Raw genomic sequence first — 20,730 nt, 5'->3', positions numbered from 1 at the left:
TCGGGCCCTAAAATGATTGAAACAAAAGTGTTTGTGCTATAAATGAACTCCTCTAGTTCTGAGTTTTGTTTTAAACAACAAACCCAACACCAATGAATTTTTTTTTTTTCACTTTTATTTAATTCCCCTACAAATCTGTCTTACAGGAGTGAATTTTCATTATATACAATTCTGAAAAATAAAGACAGAAATTAATGAGCCCTCAGTACATGAAGCAGAGTGTGTGAAGCAAGTGTGTGTGAGTGCTTAAAGCGCCGCTCTGTGTCCCCTGGGCTGTGTTAACGCTCCCGCCGTGTGTTGTTGTTGTGTGTGTGTTAAACACATGCAGTCCCTATCCTTGCCACAGTGGTCATCGGATTACTCTGCACCGGCGGATACCTGGTCTGGCGCAACTGGCGGCGCAAGAACACCAAGAGCATGAACTTCGACAACCCAGTGTACCGCAAAACCACAGAGGACGACGACGACGAAATCCACATCGGACGACACAGCGAGTCCATCGGCCACGTGTACCCAGCAGTGAGTGGCAGCCACAGTCAGCCATTCATAGCGCTTCCTCTAGGGGGCGGCATCACAGACAGCAACTCTCACTGGTACTCAGGGGCGCCAATGCTCTCCAGCAGCAAATGAGGGAAGCTGCAGGGGAAAGCAAGGGGTTTGGAATATTTGAGATGGGAGTATGCGCAGGGGTTTGGAAAAGCCCGTTTGTTGTACATGTTGGCCTGGAAAGAAAGAACAGGCTCGCACACGCACACGCCCACATTCTCACACATGAGTTTTGCAGTTATCACTGAAAACACCAGTCACACACACACATAAGCCCTTCACCAGTACATCACATGGATTTCACCTTCATGACCATAATCATACAGTACATTTGTTTACCAACATCACATCTTTGTCACCAACCTGCCATCCCATTTATTTGTACGCTATGTTAGTTTTTCTGGTTGTCGATGTTTGTTCTGTTACTCTGAGACATATGTTTCTTATGGAGCTCCCGTTTCCAAAACTCCTTACACAGACACATATCATCTTTGTTTACGGAAGCAGCTGATGCAAAAGTTAATATTTTTTCCTACATGGTCACTAGACAACAGAAAATATGCCACAAGGTAGTATCCTTGTTAGAGAGGAATTTCGTGGATGTTTTCTTTGTTATGTTTGCTGCTAAAAATGATAACAAAGGGCCATCCAGACATTAGAGGGGCACTGAGGCTTAAATAATCAACACTGTCTTGGTGCAGTGGATATGAAAGAGAGATGTATGATGAGGGAAGCCGTGCAGTGGCGTCTGTTTATTATGAGTAGAAGAACAATTATTTTAGTGCTGAGATGCTTTTTGAGGAGAAAGAGGACTAGCTTTATTATGGAAATCTGACTGGAAGGACAGCGGAGCGCAGGAACATTCTGCAAATAAAATTTAGTAATATCACGACATTGCCCTGATGTGAATTTTATGCTCTTGTTACAGTGTAAATGCAACGTCAAGAGTAAAAAAGGGAGCACAAATCACCACCAAGGAGAGTCAAAAACACAATTTCTTATATTTCTGAACTGCAGACTGCCCTGTTGATTTCTCTTGGATGCAGAAGCATTTCGAGAATCACCTATCGGGCATCAAGCTGCATTTTCTACAAACTCACGAAACAATGCCAGCTCTGATTTGCACTCAAATGCCCTTAAAAAGTGTGTCATCAGGACACTTCTGACATTTATCGAATATATTTGTATTTTTTGCGTAGAGCGAGCAGGGAAGGGCAGCCAAAAAGGATTATGTGAGGGGGGGAGTCAAGCGCTTTGATCGGTTGGCATGGTAACACAGATTTCTTTGTGTTGCTCCAGAGAGAAAGGAGGCAGGGAATTCTGGGTATCACTGGCATGATGACAGGCTGGAAAACACACATTCACACACACACACGAAACAGGTGCACGTCTGAGTCATATTAAGATTCAAGGTCGAATTAACAACCATTCTCAGTGTCTGGCTGCACAGAGGGAACTACACTCTCTCTCTCTTCTTCTAGTTTTAATAGACGTATGTCCAAATCTCTTTTATTGTCCTCTGATTTTTTTTTTTCTCTGCTTGTTTTCTTCCTTTTCTTTCATGGCAATGTGGTAACGCAGACAACCAGAGAAATTAGGTTGGCATTATATGGGCCAGACATTTACAGCCGTAGGCAAGCATCCTGCATTCCTCACATAAGAGCAACCAGAGAAGGAGGGAATGAACAAGGGGAAGGGGGCCTGAAGAGGAAGGTCAGGGAGAGGAGGAGGAGGAGGAGGAGGGAGGAGAAGTGAATGGTTTCTATATGAACCTGTCGTTTCTTTTCTGGGTACCGTCTCGACTTGAATTTTTTCTTCTTCTCCTGATTTCCTTCTTTGTTCTCCGTCCATCATGCTGCCTTTTCTTTTGCTGTTCTCTATCTCACCTCACTCTCTCCTTCACCAGCCTACTGTGATAACAGTCTTTTTATCTGCTGTTTGCAGCGCGTGGCACTCAGTCTGGAGGATGATGGCTATCCCTGAGGGGAGGACGCATTCTGCCCCCCCCCTTCTCCCCTCAATCTCATCCTGGCCCCTCCTCTCACCACAGCCTTCTCACCACTACAATGAGGCCAGTACAACGCAGACGAGAAAAAGAGAAGGAGTCCTAATTTTGCCTCCCTGGCAAATGAGGAGCAAGGATGACACGTACATCTCTCCTACTACTACATTACTACCACTACTAGTCACTACTACTTCCCCTAGTGCTAGTTAATTTGTAGTCTCCGCTCCACTCCTCTCTTCTCTCTGCCTCTCATTAGCTGTAGTGGTGTGTAAAATGCTGCTTGATGATTTTGCTCGAACTAACCTCATTTGGCTGTCTCAGTGCACATTGTAAATAGAAGGCTGTCTGGCCACCGTACAAGGGGGAAAAGCTGGCATGCATTATTTTTAATTCCTCATTATGACTCTTTATTTATTTGTTTGTGTTTGCCGTTGTAAATATGTAATCAGCATCTCTCTTAAGGCAGATTTGTTCGAGTTTGCAAGGATATACAGTACAGCAAGGACGTTATTTTTCTTCACAGCTCCCTTTACATTGTCAGTAGACATGACGGATGTTTTTAAACAACAGGGGAATGTCATCCTTTCTCACACCCGGCCTCTCACATTTGCCCCATGGCATACTGTATGTAGGCAGGCAAAGCTAAATATAGCCAAGGGGAAAGGAGACAGAAAAAAATGATGGGGTTGTCTGCGTGTTCAGAGGTGATTTCGGGGTGAAATAGTAAGGGAGGGTGTTTTTTGTTTTTTTTTGAGGGGGGGAATAGGAGGATTTGTGCCACCAGAGGGTAGTGCCTCAAGGCTAAAAAGCAGCAGGGCAGAAAAGGCAAAGGATTATGGGTAATCCTCTCTCCTGGTATCGAGGTGCGCCAGCAGTCAATGAACTTGGGATTGTTTGTTTATTTGCAATGGGTGTTAAGACTCACACGTGCGTTCCCGACTTTTTTTGAGTCCTGTCTTTGTGTCTGCTGCCATCAATATTTTGGAGGTAAACCTGTGAAGTGTTACAAAACACTTTCCTGTGACGGTTTGAGATAAGAAAATGGTGTTTTGCGGGACTGAGTTTTATCACTTCTTGCTGCCAAACACAAACATAAGTGTTTAAACTTGCCCACCCCATAAACACTGATCCCAGGGATTTCCTAGCATCAACCTCTCCGTCTTTACTGCCCCTTTTTAACAATGTGCGTTTTCTAGATGAGATGCTGTTCCACATTTGGAAGGAATGATTTTCTGCTGTCACTGCGAGTTCAGCGTAGTTGTTAGTGGCCCTGTTTTGTACTAGCAGATGAGTAATAATACGCAGAGGCTGACTGAGCCGAGCGCTGATTTGATTTGAAAGCTGAATAGAGAGGAAATGTGTTAACCAGCATAAAGAGCTGATCCTCCATTGGCTTGCCACAGACAAGCTTCCAGCCCATTGAATCAGATGGAATTCATGCCCAGTGACTATTGCAATAATTGCCCACAGTGTGTTGTTACAGTGAATCACTAGGAGCAGTTATGACAACTTAACATGGTAGCTGTTACAAGTTGTGGCAAATTATTTCTTTTCTGGATGCTATTTAGTCTCAATAAAGGGCATTTTGAAGGTGTTACAATCACTTCCAAGGCATTTTATAAGATAAAGAAGTGCTTTACATTGTCTGAACTATACATACAATACTGGTCTTCCATTCAACATATTTGAACAATGTTGTATTTCAGTTGAGTTGGACTTGCTTCTGTTTGGCACATCTGCAGTCTTTCCATGAACTTGATATACTAAATGACTGAATAAGCAAAAAAAGGACAGAATGCGAAATTAAAGTCTTCCAATACAGGTTCCATATAGACTCAGCTGACATTTTCATCCAACTATGCGCATACAAACAAACAGTTGATTAATGGTTGTTATTATTCATTGTTTCCTGGAAAGGTTTGCTCAGTGTAATGCTCTGGAAACCACAGGGGAGGAAGAAAGAAACACACACAGACGAACGTAGGCAGGAAACGACTGCCAGGATTTAGAATAAACTCTATGCGAACAGGTTTGTGCTCGGAAGATGAATGGTGGGCCATTTATTTTGCCAGATTTCTGCTGATTTTGTGTCTCAGTCACTTCCCTCAGAAGGATGGCACTTAGTCCGTGATGCACAGTGGAGGATTTGTATGTACTGTATGTGGCAAGTGGCATGCTAGACAGGTAAATTATAGCCCTCTCCAGCGCTGCACTCCCTTACGTCAATCTAACGAAGGAGGATTGAGCACAAGAGGGAGGCCATCTCCCTTCATCTTATCCTTCTACAGATGAAGAAAAATAAAATGTATTACACGGTGGGGTAGAGTGTGTCTCAGCCCAGCAGGATCTTGGGCTGGTTCAGCAGCTTCAAGCTGTGTTTGATTGTTTTTTTGGGATTGACATTGATGAAACTGTTTAAATTGACATTTGGTAGCTGCATTTTGGTATTAAACTGTTGTCCTTTTTTAATGTTATGAAGATACTTTTTCATGAAGTCCTAAGGGAAAGTTGAAGATGATCTCACGGGTCAGATATCTTTGTGAATTTCAGATAAAATAATCCCACTGCTGGATTGAACTGGGGCTGTGCCAGCTCTGCACTCTACATAGTTTCCTTCATGTGCATGTTTGCTGCTGGTGTGATGGGGTTTCATCCTGTGGGTTTGCAGGTAGGAGTATAAATTGGTTATTTATTGAGGTGACTGAGCATGGCATTGTCGAAAACTTATTATTGCTGTAGTGTGAAGACAGATTGGCTGGTCCACTTTGTGACCTCTTTGAGAACCGCCGTCTCCACTGGAGGAGGCTGAAGGAAGAAACTTTTGTCATTCATCATACACTAGGTAGTAATTGTAGATGTTGCAGAGGACATGCTTTGACAGTATGCTTTCTGGACATTATTATGGAGCTGATCAATGCTCTCATGGCAGCGTAATCCTGGTTATTATCAGCCATAATCAGTGAGATCCATAAACAGTCAAGCACTCTGCCTCATGCTGAAGAGGTTGAAGAACAATTAATAGTGTGTTTATGTTTATATGTTCAGTTATTCAGTTACTTTAATACAGGTGATGTTGTATAGGTACGTTTGTTTCTTGCTCCAGGTCAGTTTTTTGTTAAATATTTACTTGAAATCTTGCACTGCTAACCCAGAAGTACAACATCATATCTTACAAAAAAGCTATTTAACACCACAAAAGCACTGTTCAAATGCAAAAAACAGTATTATGTTGGACTATATTGTGTGGCATTCTTATATGTCCGGGGCAGCCGTATTGAATTTACAAGGTTCTGACACTTAAGATGTAGAGCCGGTTGCATCAGCAGTTTGTAAGTAAACAAAACTAACTTGTTCTCACCTAGACTATCTATAGATTTAACTCTAGCCCCTTTGACACCTTTTTCAAAGTGGGAATATTGCACCATTATCCCTCCTCGCCATCTGTATAAAAGTTACAAAGGTTGACAGTTTCGTTTGGCTTCTGATCGGCCAACAGAGGTAGTAACTGAGCCGTAACGGAGGTGATATGGCAATGGTGGCGTCATGCCGGTGCTTCTTGGTTCAGTATAATAAAACAAGATTCAAGCCTTTGTTACGGCGCTGTTGCGGAATCTCTGCTTAAAAGGTGCTTCTGTTTTAACTCATACATTCATAGAGATAGCGGGATATTCCTCACAAGTCCTAATGCCTAACAGGCAGGTTACCATCACCAAAGCTCAAACTAAATCAAGTCAAACCATCTATGACACGGTTGCCTGTCGTTTATTTTATGAGAAAGATGTTCAATGTTATGAGCTCAGTATAGCAAATTCTAACCGCCATGATAACCCATAAATCTAATATAATCGCATCCTGTAATTATAGAGTTCCTGATTTGTGCTTCCTGTTTTTAACTCTCCTGTTGCTTGTCCTTTCCTTCTTCTCTGCACTCTTCTAATAGTTGTCTCCACTGAATCTGACACATGCTGCTTTAACCAGAATGCACTGACTGCTTTCTAACATCACTCACATCTCTCCAGCACTTCACATCCTCAAGCACTGTATCAAAAGTAAGGTCAGCTGTGAGGCATCGAGTCCTCCTGTGGATGCCACACTACTGATTTTTAGTTTAAAGAGCAAAGCCAGCGTTGTTGTCTCTGTGCACTCTCATTCTCTCGCCCTCCCATCTTCATGACATCTTTCCTTTGGCAAGGGCTATCAGTCTTTGGGTAGACAATAAAATTGGAGGAAATAACCTGCAATCCCAAAAATAACAAGGAAACCCCCAGAGCTGGAGAAAAAGAACCCTCCCGATCATGAACCAGCAAACAGGGGAACAAGCACGCTCAGGCAGGAGCAGCGGCCCCTTTTACCACCACCTCCACCCCCCAACCAGCTACAGTTTGAGCCTGTGGAAGGAGCCCTCATTGACTCTACTCGGCTGACATTAGCCCTCATTGACCCAGTGACTTTCCTTCACCAACTGGTTCCTCTTATTATCATGTGTTTTTTGGACTGTTAGTCTGTGAGTTGTAGTTGTTGCTCTCTCTCTCTCCCTCTCCGTCTCTTTTCACCAGGCTGTTCTCAGTTTCATATTTGATCTTCTTGATTACTTGAAGGGCAGTGTTCAGTCGCCTACATTTTTCTACCAGTCAGTGTAAAATAAGGTTGGGGGGGCAGCAATGGGGAGGTTGTGTGTGTAAATCCTTTTATGGCTTTGGATGATGATATACAGGGGAAATATTTTGATAAGTAATCATCACAGATTTGGACATCTCACTTCCAACAATTGACTCGCTGCAAATACTATCTGCTCCAATTCTTTGCAAAACTGTCTACCTGCATTTTCTCCAAATGTTGCTGATGTGTCATCGCCTGCAAGGAAATCTCAAACACCATTCGGGGCTCAGTCCATTCCACAGCCATACGACAGGTATTTTTTTTACGCTGTTTGTTGCACAAAACTTTTCAAGAAGCCTTCTGCACTGTGTAAAGAGATAACGTTCTTGGGAGGGGAGGAAATAAAAAAGGGGGGGGGGGTGGTTCAATGGTACAGTCCAATGGTTTTGAATCGTGACTTGTAAATACGTTTTCATACAGCAAAAACTTTTTGATAATGTTTTAAATGTATCTGTAAAAAAACGATGTACATAAACCTCTGGGGTAAAAAAGGAGTGTAGACTATATATGAATTTATTTGTACACAAGAGCACTGGATTTATTTACTACTTGATTGTAACTAAAAATTAATAATCTGCCAAAGTGTTTTTATTTGACTTTTTCTCTCCTGTCTGTTCAGTTTTTGTTTTTTGTGTTGCTTTTTAACAGCATTGCAGATTTTTAGTGTTCATACTGTATTTAATTCAGTTGAATAGATTTTGTTGTTGTGTGTTTTTAAAAAAAGAGGGGTTATCGTTTTAATTTATTGGTGCCTTGTTTTGTGCTCCTGTATACTTTTACTCTTTCTGTTTCTCTGTGTTATGTGTCTGCGGGGTGGGGGCGGGGTTAACTGGCGGGTTGGTGAGGGGAAGGGGTGGGGGGAGTTAAAAACTTAGCAACTTCTGTACTTACATGGAATATCTGTACTGTATGCCAAAATGGTCTCACTCACGTTTCTATGAAATCAAGCTGTTGATAAATATCTCTATATATTGATATATTAAATTTATAAAAACTGTCCAACCTTTAGTGTCTCGTGTCCCTCTGTGCTACATCTGGAAGCTGTCTTCTAGTGTGAAGTCGCTCATCATCCATGTACGAGAAACAAAGAGTACTAAATTTACACTCCAGTGTCTGAATTTCAGTACGTTTAAATTCCAATTAAGTGTTTTGAGGTGTTAAAATTAGTGTGAGAGCTGGCACAGCACATACTAGCACATAATACCAATAGTGCCACCATGTGGTCAGTTATAACGTGTTTTACGTAACAACATGATATTTGCATAATGTGTTCCCACGGTGATGCTGAGTCAGGTGATATAGGCCACGTCCATTCGTGCCTATAATATTTGCCTCTGCTGGTATACATTTAATCCAATCTTAACCGAATTTGGTACATGTCATATTTAGATAACCCTGAACGAAACTGTAAAGTTTGCTTTCAGGTATCATTTACAGTTTGTCTTGCAAGAGTCTAACATTTCATACAATTCTACCCAAAGGAGGCGTTACAGTAGTATTCAAACATGATCTTTCTCCAGCGATCATACAACACCACGAGTCCTTATTAACTGTCGTATCTCTTTAATGTGATATTCAATGGTGACTTAATTTAGCAGAGTAGTACAGATAGAGATGCTCAATGAGTCTGTGGTATCTGATACAATTTCACCTGTAGCTGGCAGCGAATAGCTTTTTCTTTGGAAATTGCACATTTTAGTTTATCTACATATTAAATGACATAAATCATAAGCTTCTGATTGACTGATTGTTCAGGTAAATTATCCTTCTTACAAGACTGTAAGCCAAGGTAGCATTTGCTAAAATTATTGTTACCAAGCAAAAGAAAAGCAAGTGAGCGGGTCATCCACTAATCACAAGCTTGGTGGTTTATTCCCTAACATGACACTAAATACAATGTTCAATTGTTCTGCAAAGAATATTTATATATACATACATATCCTTTAATGAGATGAGGCAAAATGTATGTTGTGTATCATTCTGTCATTTCAATATAAACTCACCATGCTTGTTTAGCTCAGTCAAATCAAGTTTTTCAAGATAGATTTTACAATCTGTAGAGTTTACCATACTAAGTAAAAGTTTCATTAGACAACCTGATATACCATTCAAGGTACAACTGTGATTCCAAAGAAGTTGGGATGTTGTGAAAAGCGTAAATAAAGTCAGAATGCAATCCTTTGCAAATTAATTGTGTTCACTGAAACTTTACAAAGTATATCGAGTATTATCCTTTATACAATCATGTGTTGAACCTCACCCCATCCTTGCTAAGTGAATGACTGAGTCTTTCCAGGATGCCCAATCATGACACCACCACCTGTTACCAATGAACCTGTTTACCTGTTGAATGATCCCAACAGGTGTTTCTGGAGCATTCTACAACATTCCCCGGTCTCTTCTTGCCCCTTTGATCGTAACTAGTTTGAAACATGTTGCTGGCATCAAAAATGTACAAAAACTTAAAGCAACACTAGGTAGTTTTTCTACCTTAAAATAATGTTTCTAAACTCAGTTAAGTGGTAGAATAATGGTTAATAGGATGAACGGTGACGCCTCTGCAGCCTGAGGGGGGTCGCGCCGGCAGACACCGCACTGCGTAACTTCCCAGTTAACATGAGCCGGACATGGATAAATATTGGACCAGCTTACGCTTGGTGGAGCGAGCTGAGAACTGATGGCGACCTAGCCTTGATGCTACTGGATTTGTAAGTCATATATTACATATATACATATTTATTATCTTACCGACTTTTACTTTGAGTTGATTTGTTGTTATGTGGTGTTCATTGGGGCTCTATTTGTCCACACTTTATAATGTAATAAAGCCGGGAGATAAGCTAATGCTGTCCGTTTCGACAGCTTGCTCGTTTTCATGTAGTGACTGTAAACGATGACTAACTTACTAAAACACTATGAACGTCTTGTCTTGAAAAGTTGCAGATTCCTTAGTTCATGCAGATAATCAACGTAATAGTTGAACAGTGTGATCGGGAGGTAACGTTAGCATGCTACTTAGCTACTGTTGTACCGAGTTGGTTGTAGTTATTTCACCAAACACAACGTCAGCGGTTACACCCCGCCTTTCCGAAACCCCGCTGTTCCGAAAATAGACTTCCATTCATCGTAATGGCCTGGTTTCTCATTTTTAATAAAGACCCCGCTATTCCGAAAAGGCTATTGGGGTTACCCCTGACCCTAACCCCTAACCCTAACCATATTGGGAAGTAATTGGAAGTTGAAAGTCGGATTCGGAACAGCGGTGTTTCGGAGTTGGGTGTGTCGGGATGGAGGGGTTTCGGAATGGAGGTGTTTCGGAATGTCAGGCTGTTCCCAACGTCAGCTTGCACATTTTCATGTAGTGACTGTAAACGATGACTAACTTACTAAAACACTATGAACGTCTTGTCTTGAAAAGTTGCGGATTCATAGGTTCATTCAGATAATCAGCGTAATTGTTGAACAGTGTGATCGGGAGGTAACATTAGCATGCTACTTACTGTTGTCATACGAGTTGGTTGTAGTTATTACGCTGAACGTCAACTTGCAATTGTATGTAGTAACTCCCAAAAAGTAGTTATATTTTCAGACGTTACTAAACACATTCACGCCCAAGCGTCGTGTTTTGGAAGTAACTTAGTCAGTGCAATCACTATAACCAACTCAGTATGAGAATAACTCTAGCATGCTAATGTGCTGTGCAGCCCATATGCTAACAAACTACCAACTGCTATCTCTGAATCTAGCTTGTTGTTGGCACTCCAGTGAGGTTTTTTCAGACGATTTCGTGATTTCCGTCAACAAATTCATGTGTATTCATTTTTCCCAGGGATGCTCATACAGCGACAGTATTTGCGACTCTAGTAACAGATAATTGCGCTTCTCAACCAGCCGGGGGTAGTAATGAGTCCAAACTACCTAGTGTTGCTTTAAGAAGTGGATAATGTAAGACATTAAATACAATGTCCTCTGTACTGTTTTCAATTGAGTATAAGTCAATAAGGATTAGCAAACAATCAAATACTGTTTTATTTGTGTTTAACACAGTACACTTTTTGGAATCTGGAATGGATCAGAAACAGAAAGTGAGAGGAATGATTGGAGTCAAAATTGAACAACTTCAGGTGATGTAGTCAGTTTAATTGTGGGAACTCTTTTAGGTGAGGACCTCACAAGTATATTTTTAGTATGTGCTGTGTATGATTTTTTAGCACAACACAGGAAATACCGATAATACTATAAACATAGATTATAAAAAATCCTTTATGGCTTGTTTGCCAAAATGTGTCAACATATGATATAAACTGGGGCCTCAATGAGGTCTCTGTTGTTTTTGTGTCACTGTACAATTTCATTATGTGGTTACTTAGCAGAGCACCTGATTCACTCTTTAGGGCTAAGTATACGTGATGTGAACACTGGGGTCAATGATTTCACGGTGACACATGGGCGATTTTGACATCTGAGTGTCCCAAACAAATCTCTTGATGTGTTTCTTTGATGGATGAAAATGTCACCACCCCCCTCCTGGTTTGTTTCCTCTTTGTCCACGAAACTCAGCTCCCAGGAGAAAAAGACAAGACAAGTTCAGTGAGGGGAAGGAGAAACAGAGCTGAAGTCTGAGGGTAAAAACGGATGACAGTATAAGCAAGGAGAGGGAAGTAACAGGAGGAAGGGGATGTTTGCAATCCCTGGAGGGTTGAAAGGAGTGACAGTTCGCTGGGGGTTTGATCGATGAGCCGGCGGGGAGAGTTGGCTGAGGATATGGGCACACTTTGGCCTGCTCATTGTTCCAGGGTTACTGTTGCTCTTCATTGAAGATTCAACCCTGCCAGTGCCCCGCACTGTCATCTCCCCAAGCATCACAGAAGCCAAGGCAGCTCAATGGTTTCATTGAAGATTCGTGATAACTGAAGGACTCGTGGTGGATCAAAGGTTTCTGGTGTTGCAGGCTACGCTCTGTACATGCCTGACGGAGCAGACAGCAGCAGATTTCATCCTCTTCCTTCCAGCTTGCCTGGCACTCTTCACTGTGTATATTCAAAACAGATATTATTATAATTCAAATTATTATATTCATCATAATACATTATAATGGAATGTGAAGATGTCATTATGCTGCAAGTGCATATATAAAGATAAAACCGCGAACACAGGTCTGTGCACCAGTGGGGGTGTGTGCTTAGTCCTCTGGCTTCATGGCTCTGCAGACTGAAGCTGGGCTCACACATGATCCCTCTCACACGGTCTCATGGGAAGCAGACATAAACAAAATGGCGACAACAACTTGCTTTAGTAGCGCGTCGCAGTGAGAAAAAAACAAAAGCAGTAGGTTAAATAAGTCTGGACCAGTGGGGAGATTAGGATTTTTTTATTCCTCAGCGAAAACTGGAGGTGAGATTTCAAGTTTCTGTCAACAGTAGTATGCTAGCTAAGGTTAGTGTCAAGGGCTACAATGTTTACCATCCCTTTGCAGTGCTGTTAGCTGCTCATGGACGCCTCTCTCATTGGTTTCTGTGGTCTGGCACGGAAAGTACAGATCATCCAGAATTTAAATCGTCAATTTCAAACCTGTTACAGGCACTGGGTTGTCTATCGTTTCATTATACAATCCTAGTTGCATAATGATATTAAAATTAAATTATGAATACGATTAAAAAAATTGTGGGTTTTTTTGTTTTTTTTTCACTTTTTATTAAGATATCAGCATTGTGCTGTACTATCTTGGAACTACAATTAGCAGAGGAATTCATATTATTTTTCTTAAAATATGTTTTTCCATGTATGAGTGTTAGAATCAGCAGTAAATTAATGTACAAAGAATCATTTGTAAATACCTCTCCAAATTGTAACATCTATGTTTTAGATGTTTGAAGTTGTCCTTGAGATGTTACAGAACATAGTTATCGCTCTATCAATGAATTAATAATCACTTGACAGGATGTTTTTCAGTGACTTAAAAATATTTAAACTAGTATAAAAATGTAGAAATATCAGACTTGTAGTGATTAATTTGTCTTATGTTAGTGGAAATACATCAGTTTGAATGCCTCATCAGCATTTTATCTGACTCTTTTCTACCATAAGAAAGTCATCTCTCCACACATGTATAATTAAATATGGAACCCTTGTATATCCCAGTAGAAATACACAATAAAAATTAAAAATTCAGCAGTCACCTCCTGTCGAGTCAAAGACAGGTGTTTCAGATCTGAGGTCTCAGGGCAATCAATCAACCTGAACACAGAAACAGGGTCCTTAGAGAAGCTATTCATAGCCAAGACAGGCCTATAACATCAACATGATTGAATGGCCTCTCTATGGACTTCATTTCTATGTCCAGGTTGATTGTTTGCCTTAAGAACGCTGATTCGAAGGCAGTGTGTCAAAAACACTGATGTCTACTACTTAGTCTTTAAAACACTTGTACAATGATGTGGCAGCTTTCCACTCTCATATTTATCCTTAGCCAGCACCTTGTGAACTTCCCCTCAGTCTTCCTTTAAAAAAATAATGCCCTTAAATAAATTATTAATTGATCTTGCAAAAACTGATTCAGCAAGTCTGTTTTGCCAAGAACTCAACACCTCACAATGTGTTGTCTGTCTGCATTTTCCAAAATTGCACCTGATTTTGCCAAGATCATTATAATATCAGTTGACAACCTGGTCAACCAATCAACCAATGATTTTGTGTAGTTAAACATCAGTTTGTATAGTTATAAAGCACTGTATAGATAGTAAACCTCTTGTTGTCGCTCACACACTTTTTTCCCTCTCCTCTGCTAAATGGAGCTAATGTCAGACTCCATTAGTTACATTTGGATTTAGTGAGGCATCCAGGTGGCTGAGTGCAGAAAATCTCCTCTCTCCACCTGTCACTTAAAAATGAATAAAATATTTTGGGAGCCTGGGATGACTCCACTTATGAAAATGATTTCAGAACAGCAGAGTTCGCCTCTCTGTGCTCACCTCCTCCTCCCCAGAGAGCATTTCTGTCCAAAAATGTGGCACAACTTTGGGTGCACATTTCAATTTGTCCTGGTTTTATAATAACTTAAACAATAATGCTTGTAATCTATCATTTTAGATGACAGTACTGTTGATTATAAGGCAACTTTAATATTCAAAATCATCCCTAACCCCCAATAAATTTCACACACGCAAAGAAATGTCTGACTGTGTTTGAGTTGTGTAGCACAATAGTGAGTTTAAAGTTCCTAGCACACTGTTATTGCAGTTTGTATGCAATATATTGAACTTTGCAGATGTTTTTTAACTAAACAAATTGGCACAAGGTTTATGCCTTGGGACTTACAGTAATTTAAACTGCAACCTTGTCAATACAAATTAAAGCACACTCTACATCAATATCTTTAATACTAAGAAAAGATGAAATGACACTTCAGTATTGTCAGAAGTGGAGGCTGCTCTGAATACTGCCTGCCAAGGAAAAACATCTTTACAGGAGCACTTTGTAAGATATGGCCAGAATTTTAGTTTTATAATATTAAAAAAAAATGAACATCATCAGCAGAGTATGAAGAAACAACAGTGTTGATGTTGTGTCAAAGACATCTATGTATTGTGTTGTAGAGATGTCTACAGAAGCTAGCATGCAGACCAGCTAGCCCCGACCCGTACTGTCTCGTAACACCAACCCCGTAACTCCTCCGTCTATTTTTAATAGAACAGTTTTTAAATGTTTTTTTAAATTAAAATTTCTTGTTTTTGGACTCACTAAAACCTGGATTTAATTAGTATGGAGTATACTCCCATGTCACACATCATCACTTTGTAAGGTTCCCGCTCTGCTGCCCCTGCTGGCTGGAGGCCTCCACTACACTAATGTTATTGTTATCAACACTGATCGCAGCAATCTGCTGCACTCTTTCATCCAAGAAAGAATAATCTACCATTTTGTTTTAAGGGTGCAGCACTTTCTCTAAACCATAGCGACAGACAGACAGTCTGTGCTTATGTTTGCTGTCGTAATTCCTTTAATCATTCTCCATTATTGTCTCCTCACTTTTCCCTTTTCATTAGTTCTTCCTCTCTGCCTCTTTGTGTTTTGTATCCAAGAGCTTTACTGAGGAGAATACGGCTTTATGTGCGAACAATTTCACTGAATGCCCAACCAAAGTGTTGCACGACCATTGCAATAAAATCTGATTGTTAAAAGCAAATTAACATTCACTCTCCCGCCGCCGTTTTTCACTTCTTTCCGTTTGCATCAGCTCTTTCTCTACATTTCCCCCCTCTCTCTCTCTCTCCTTCTGTCTCTCTCTCTTGGTCCATTTCATTTTACGCCTATCAGCACTTTTGCTCCTCCCTTTGTAACACTTTGCGGCACCTTTTGTTGCCGCGATAAGGTGTTTGGACTGTGAGAAAGGAGCCAGATCGGTTCATTTTCCACATCTGGCCTCGTAAAGTTACAGTAGTAAAATCTCTCCCTGTTTAAAAATGCAGTGAACACACGGCCACCCCTCTGCCTCCCTCTCCCTCTGCCTCATGGATGACGGTTCCTATTATCTCCTGGATAATAAGTTGCACAGATTAGCCATGGGGGCAGACGGAGGAGCAGGGATATGGAGCACTGTATGTGTGTTTGTTTGTGTGGAGCTCTTAATGTTTGCTTGTGTGTTTGTCTGAGCGCATCTCTTTGTCTGTATTCAAGGATTTCTGTCCAGCTGTGTGTGGTCATGTGTGTCTGTCAGTCTGTGTTTGTGTCTGTCTGTGCAGCTGCATGCCAGCATGTGGGTCTGTGTCTGAATATGTGTGTCAGTATGTGTGTGTCTGTGTGTGTGTGTGTGCACTCACTGGAACACACTAGAGGAGGAGTTGATGGGCTAAGTGCCATTACCAGATAATTACAGCTAAAAGTCTCCATGCTAACGAGGACTGCTCATCATCCTGGTGTTGGCAGACAGAGGGGCCACAAAAAACATCTGCAATGCAGATTAGGGGCACTTGTGTGTATGTGTGTGTGTGTGTGTGTGTATGTGTGTATGTATTCCATATCCTCATCTGTTCCCTCTTCCTCTTTCTCTATATGTTTAGTTATGTGTACTGTATGATGAAGGGATTACTGTTTAGCACAGAGATTCCCATTCTGAAGAACAAACCAGCCTCTCAGTGTGTGTTTGCATGCGTGAGGATGCAGACACACAAATATGAACGTTGTACATCAGTGTAATTGGCTGGAGCCCAGTGTGAGTTGAGTTTGAGGGCACCCATACATACTCTGCATAAAGTGGATGCCCGTAATGGGCTCGCTCTTCACTCCCTGTGATGGGCTTATTCCCGCCACAAATGGTGTCCGTGGCGCACAGAGGCATGTGTTCAACGCAATTACACCAAAACAAATATTTTACCCCTTTGTGCTGCAGATGTTGTTTTAGCATATACGTGAGAAATGAATTTAATTAAATGTTCTACCTGCTGGGACAGGTGAGGGGCGTTCAGACCCAGAAGTACCTGATTTGCATCCTGCCAGTTAAGCCTTCATCTTCACAATCCCCCGGCTTCCAGGCAGCAGCTGATGAGGAGAGAACAACATCATTTTTACTCATTATCCTCTCCTCTACTCTCCTCAGTGTATGGGGATACTTGAAGGGAAGGGAAATTCGAAAATTGCATCGCTATGTGAGCGTTTGTGCATCCACGTGTGTTTCTGTGCGTGTGTATTTACTGCAGCCAGAACAACTCAAAAACAGCACTAACACATCATCCACTTCAGTTAAGAGCAAATCACCCTCCTCCTCTCTGATTAACGACCATCTGTTTCCTGTAAAAATGAATTTCCAGCCTGCTTTTATCAATCAAATCATTCCATGAAGGCTTTTTCTATCACAGTGGAATGTTATTTGGGCGGGTATTGTGTTTTATTCATAGTAATAATAGCAATAAACCCTAACCATACCCATAAAATCACTATACAGGCTGTTATTTTTAAATTACCGTGGTAGACACGAGCTGGACCAGTTCAGCTCCATTGGCTCACTGTCTAAATGTGTGTTTTAAAAGTGTCTTACAGCTGAATCTTGCATATTCACACTGGTATTTTCAGTATGAAAGATAAAGAAGGGTGAAAGAAACAGACCTAATTTAAGTTAGAAAGACTTCATCGTGTTGGCATTTCCTCGGATATGCCAGTAGTACACCTTAAAGGGGCTATACGTATCAATTTGTGGCAAATTTACATGCATTCATCATTTTTTTATTGGCCATATGTGAGCAGATTGTACCGTGACGTGAAAAATGAGACCTTCCCCATCCCTCTTGGTTGCCCAGAAAAGCCTGTTGAAGATTTGTTTGAGTTGTTTAATGCTGCTGGACTGTGGATTTCTTTGTAAAGGACCTGATCTGATTTTTCGTGACAGTCCAAGGGAGGTGACTTAATGCACAATCTCTCTCGTCTCAGTGCCTCTCACTGAGAGCAACAGTCGCTCACAATACTTTAGAAATGGAGTCCACCAATACAAACTAACAACCAGCTTCCAGCACAACAAAGAAGTTCCACAGAGCCCCTTTTAAGTCTTACTCTTCATTTCCCTCCAAAGCTTCAAAACTGAAACTTAAAAGAGTGGTAAGCTACCGTCTTCATTAGCAGAAATGAAACAATCCTCTGTATCTCTTTTAAAAACTGACAAATCTGTGACAGTCACTGAGACAACCAAAGCGTAAATATAGAGCTTTAAATAATTAGATTAAAAAAAGTGCGAGACTGAGTCCACAACATGCACAGGTAACTGCCAGAACAAAGGGAATGCTTGAGAAAGAAGGATACAAAGTCTATTGACAGCAGTTTCCATGCAGAAGTGCTCCCGGAGGAAATCAGGCAGTTAACATGGCATAACCATCAAGGTTATCTAATGATTGGCACTTAATTGTCCATTAAACTGGCTACCACGCCTGAAAGTGGAGATACTTTCGAGAGGACTGATGTCTCAAAGGAGTCATTTGCTAATACTGCTCCCTCGCTGTACATTCCGATGGATGGCTCGCCCCCCTGGTGCCCTCATGGTAGGAAAAACTCTGCAAGGGTGCCCTGTCTGTGGAAACACATCATAACTATTACATTATTTGTGACATCAACAGTTGATCCTGGTCCGATATTCAGCACACACAGTTGTAATGTGGGAACTTGAAGCCTCCTGGGAAAATACACTGAGAAAGGACTCCATCAGTTAAACCTCAGGATCAGGATTCATCTGGATTTATTTAATGAGAGAGAAGGAGTAGATGCCATTTTAACGATTTTGATGCGGTAACTAAACTTTTTTTCTTTCCGGCAAAAGAACATGTCAGACACACATCCCTGAAGATTTGTCTGCCTTTGTGGAGGAGATATAACAACACTTTATATCTGAGTCACATAATACAACTTAGAATTTTAACAAGGGTACCAAACTTTCAACAAGGTGGGATCCAAAGTATTCTTAAGGTGTGGTATCGCTACTTTCACTTTAGTAAATGTTATGACTACTTCTTCCAACCACTGATTAAGGGTTTGCATTTTCTCATTGACTTCTTTTTGTTCCACGTTTCCGCCAGAGAAGCTGTTCTCAGAGGATTCTGAATCAACCAGGTTATAACAAAATGAAAGTTCTGTTTGATAGTGTTTATATTGTTTATATTGTATATATTATAGTCACTGTTTGTTTGTTTTTTGTTTATTGTCTTCAATGCATGCACCTTATTCACCAAGAAAAATTCCTCGTCGGTGTAAAATCCCTCCTGGCAATAAATCTGTTTCTGATTCTGAAGTGAAAACAGACAGCTATACCCTACAAGTGGTATTATTGTTGGTCCCGCTGATGCAACAACAACTGGATCGCTTTCCAGTTCTTCAGAGTTACAACTACAAAAGACAAAGGACAAAGCATGAGTTCATTCATTCACTGAGTCTGTAATGGAGACATGATAGTAGATAGAAACGATGCCAGACTGCCAGCCAGCCTTCATTATTCCCAGAAGATTTGATGCCCAGTAGCAGTCAAAATTGCATAATGAAAGTGAGGTTTATAGGGAACTAATCTAAACGCTGATGGTGTCATTATTCTATAGCCATTAAATTGTGCAATTAACAAGCATGCCTTAAAGCAAAACACTTGTTTATTGCTCATTTAAGAGTTTAGAAAATCAAGTCAAAGACGAGAGTACATTGTTGCCTTATCCAAAAGTCTTCCATCTTGACCCAATGACTCTCACCTGACTGACATGTGGCTTTATGACCCACATATTCCCAACATCCTTCACCCAGTCTACACCCAGTCAGACACAACTGAAGAAGCCTTCTGTATGAGAGATGAAATGTGTTGAAGAAATCTTCACCCAGGCCAGTTGCCTTTGACTGAGCACTTCTAGATATTGAAGGGGAGAATGAAAGAAAGTGTTGTTCTCCCTCAGTTGGTGATCTTACCACACAGTAATACCACCATCTGCTGGTCACTGCCTTTTATTACAACATGTAATGGCATTTGCATCCAGAGAGATGTGTTAAACCTACAAACATCGAGCAGTTTGAGGTTGTTTTTTTTTATTCTATCATGCAAAATAAGTCCTGCACTTCTATGGACACAGTACAGTCAAGAGGTATGGAGAACTCAAAAGTGTCTTTTGTATGGTGTTACCTATACTCCATTATGTAATACAATGTTTAAAATGTACTTCATTGAAATAATATATGTGACAAAGAATAAAGATAAAGATCAAGTGATTTTGATGAAGTGTCAGTATTTTAGGCTATTTTTTGTTCATTGTCCTCACAAAAGCATTTGTCACACATGATTTGTGCGATGAAATGGGAAATGATATATATATGTGAAAAATCATTTGATAATTTATAATTTTACTGTGTTTGGCAGTGATAAATGGTGTAATTTCTGTGATTTTTTTATTTTATTTTAAAGAAAACATGCCTTCCAACCTGCCGGAGGATTGTTGCGGTTCAGGGGATTAATAATAAAATGATTGGGAACACCAGCAGACTGTGTTTCAGAAACCTACTTGCACTGACTGCATAATATCAAATTCATCCTGATGCACATCAAAATGTCTTTGATTCATTTATAGTGTTTGGTATTCTTAAAATCAAGTGTTCACAGACAGGTTGTCTCAAGTAGAAGCTGCCCTATGGGAATATATTGTTGTTACAGAGCAACCTTTTGGTCCTGTTAAAGCTTGATAATTATCACAACACAATGATTTTTAAATGTTAAATGTTGTTAAGGTTGCTATTAAGGTACCAAAAGGAAATTTATATAACATGTTGCATGGTCTGATGTGTATTTTTGTATTAAAATAACAGTTTAGCTTAAAGGACCCATAAGCACCTGAGTTACTGACTTCTGCAGATTTCGTGCATTTCCCAAATGATCATAACTGAAAATAAAGGCTTGTTTTTCTTTACAGACATTGCTGATGTAAATAAAGAACTCAGATACGTCTTTGCAGTAGCTGCTTTTTCTGTTGGAAATGATCAAGAACAACATGAAATGGGCATTTAGTACGTTTTAA

The 20,730-nt window shown here is 40.6% G+C and overlaps 1 protein-coding gene across 3 annotated transcripts in view; it reads left to right on the top strand.

Moving 5' to 3' along the window:
• The window catches only part of lrp8 (low density lipoprotein receptor-related protein 8, apolipoprotein e receptor), a 182,391-nt gene extending 174,191 nt beyond the window's left edge, over positions 1-8,200 (top strand). The window contains exons 18-19 of one of the 3 annotated variants that reach the window (XM_084354997.1): positions 329-519; positions 2,491-8,200. In XM_084354997.1, coding sequence (XP_084211123.1) covers positions 329-519; positions 2,491-2,529 — 230 coding nt within the window. In that variant the 3' untranslated portion in view covers positions 2,530-8,200. Of the gene's footprint in view, positions 1-328 lie in introns of all 3 variants that reach the window. The other 2 variants (XM_084354996.1, XM_084354995.1) reach the window with 2 other exon arrangements.
• Positions 8,201-20,730: the final 12,530 nt, after the last annotated feature.

The sequence above is a fragment of the Pagrus pagrus genome (genome assembly GCF_965226575.1).
Source record: "Pagrus pagrus genome assembly, chromosome: 6".
NCBI lineage: Eukaryota > Metazoa > Chordata > Actinopteri > Spariformes > Sparidae > Pagrus > Pagrus pagrus.
This window is presented reverse-complemented; position numbering and strand designations above follow the sequence as displayed.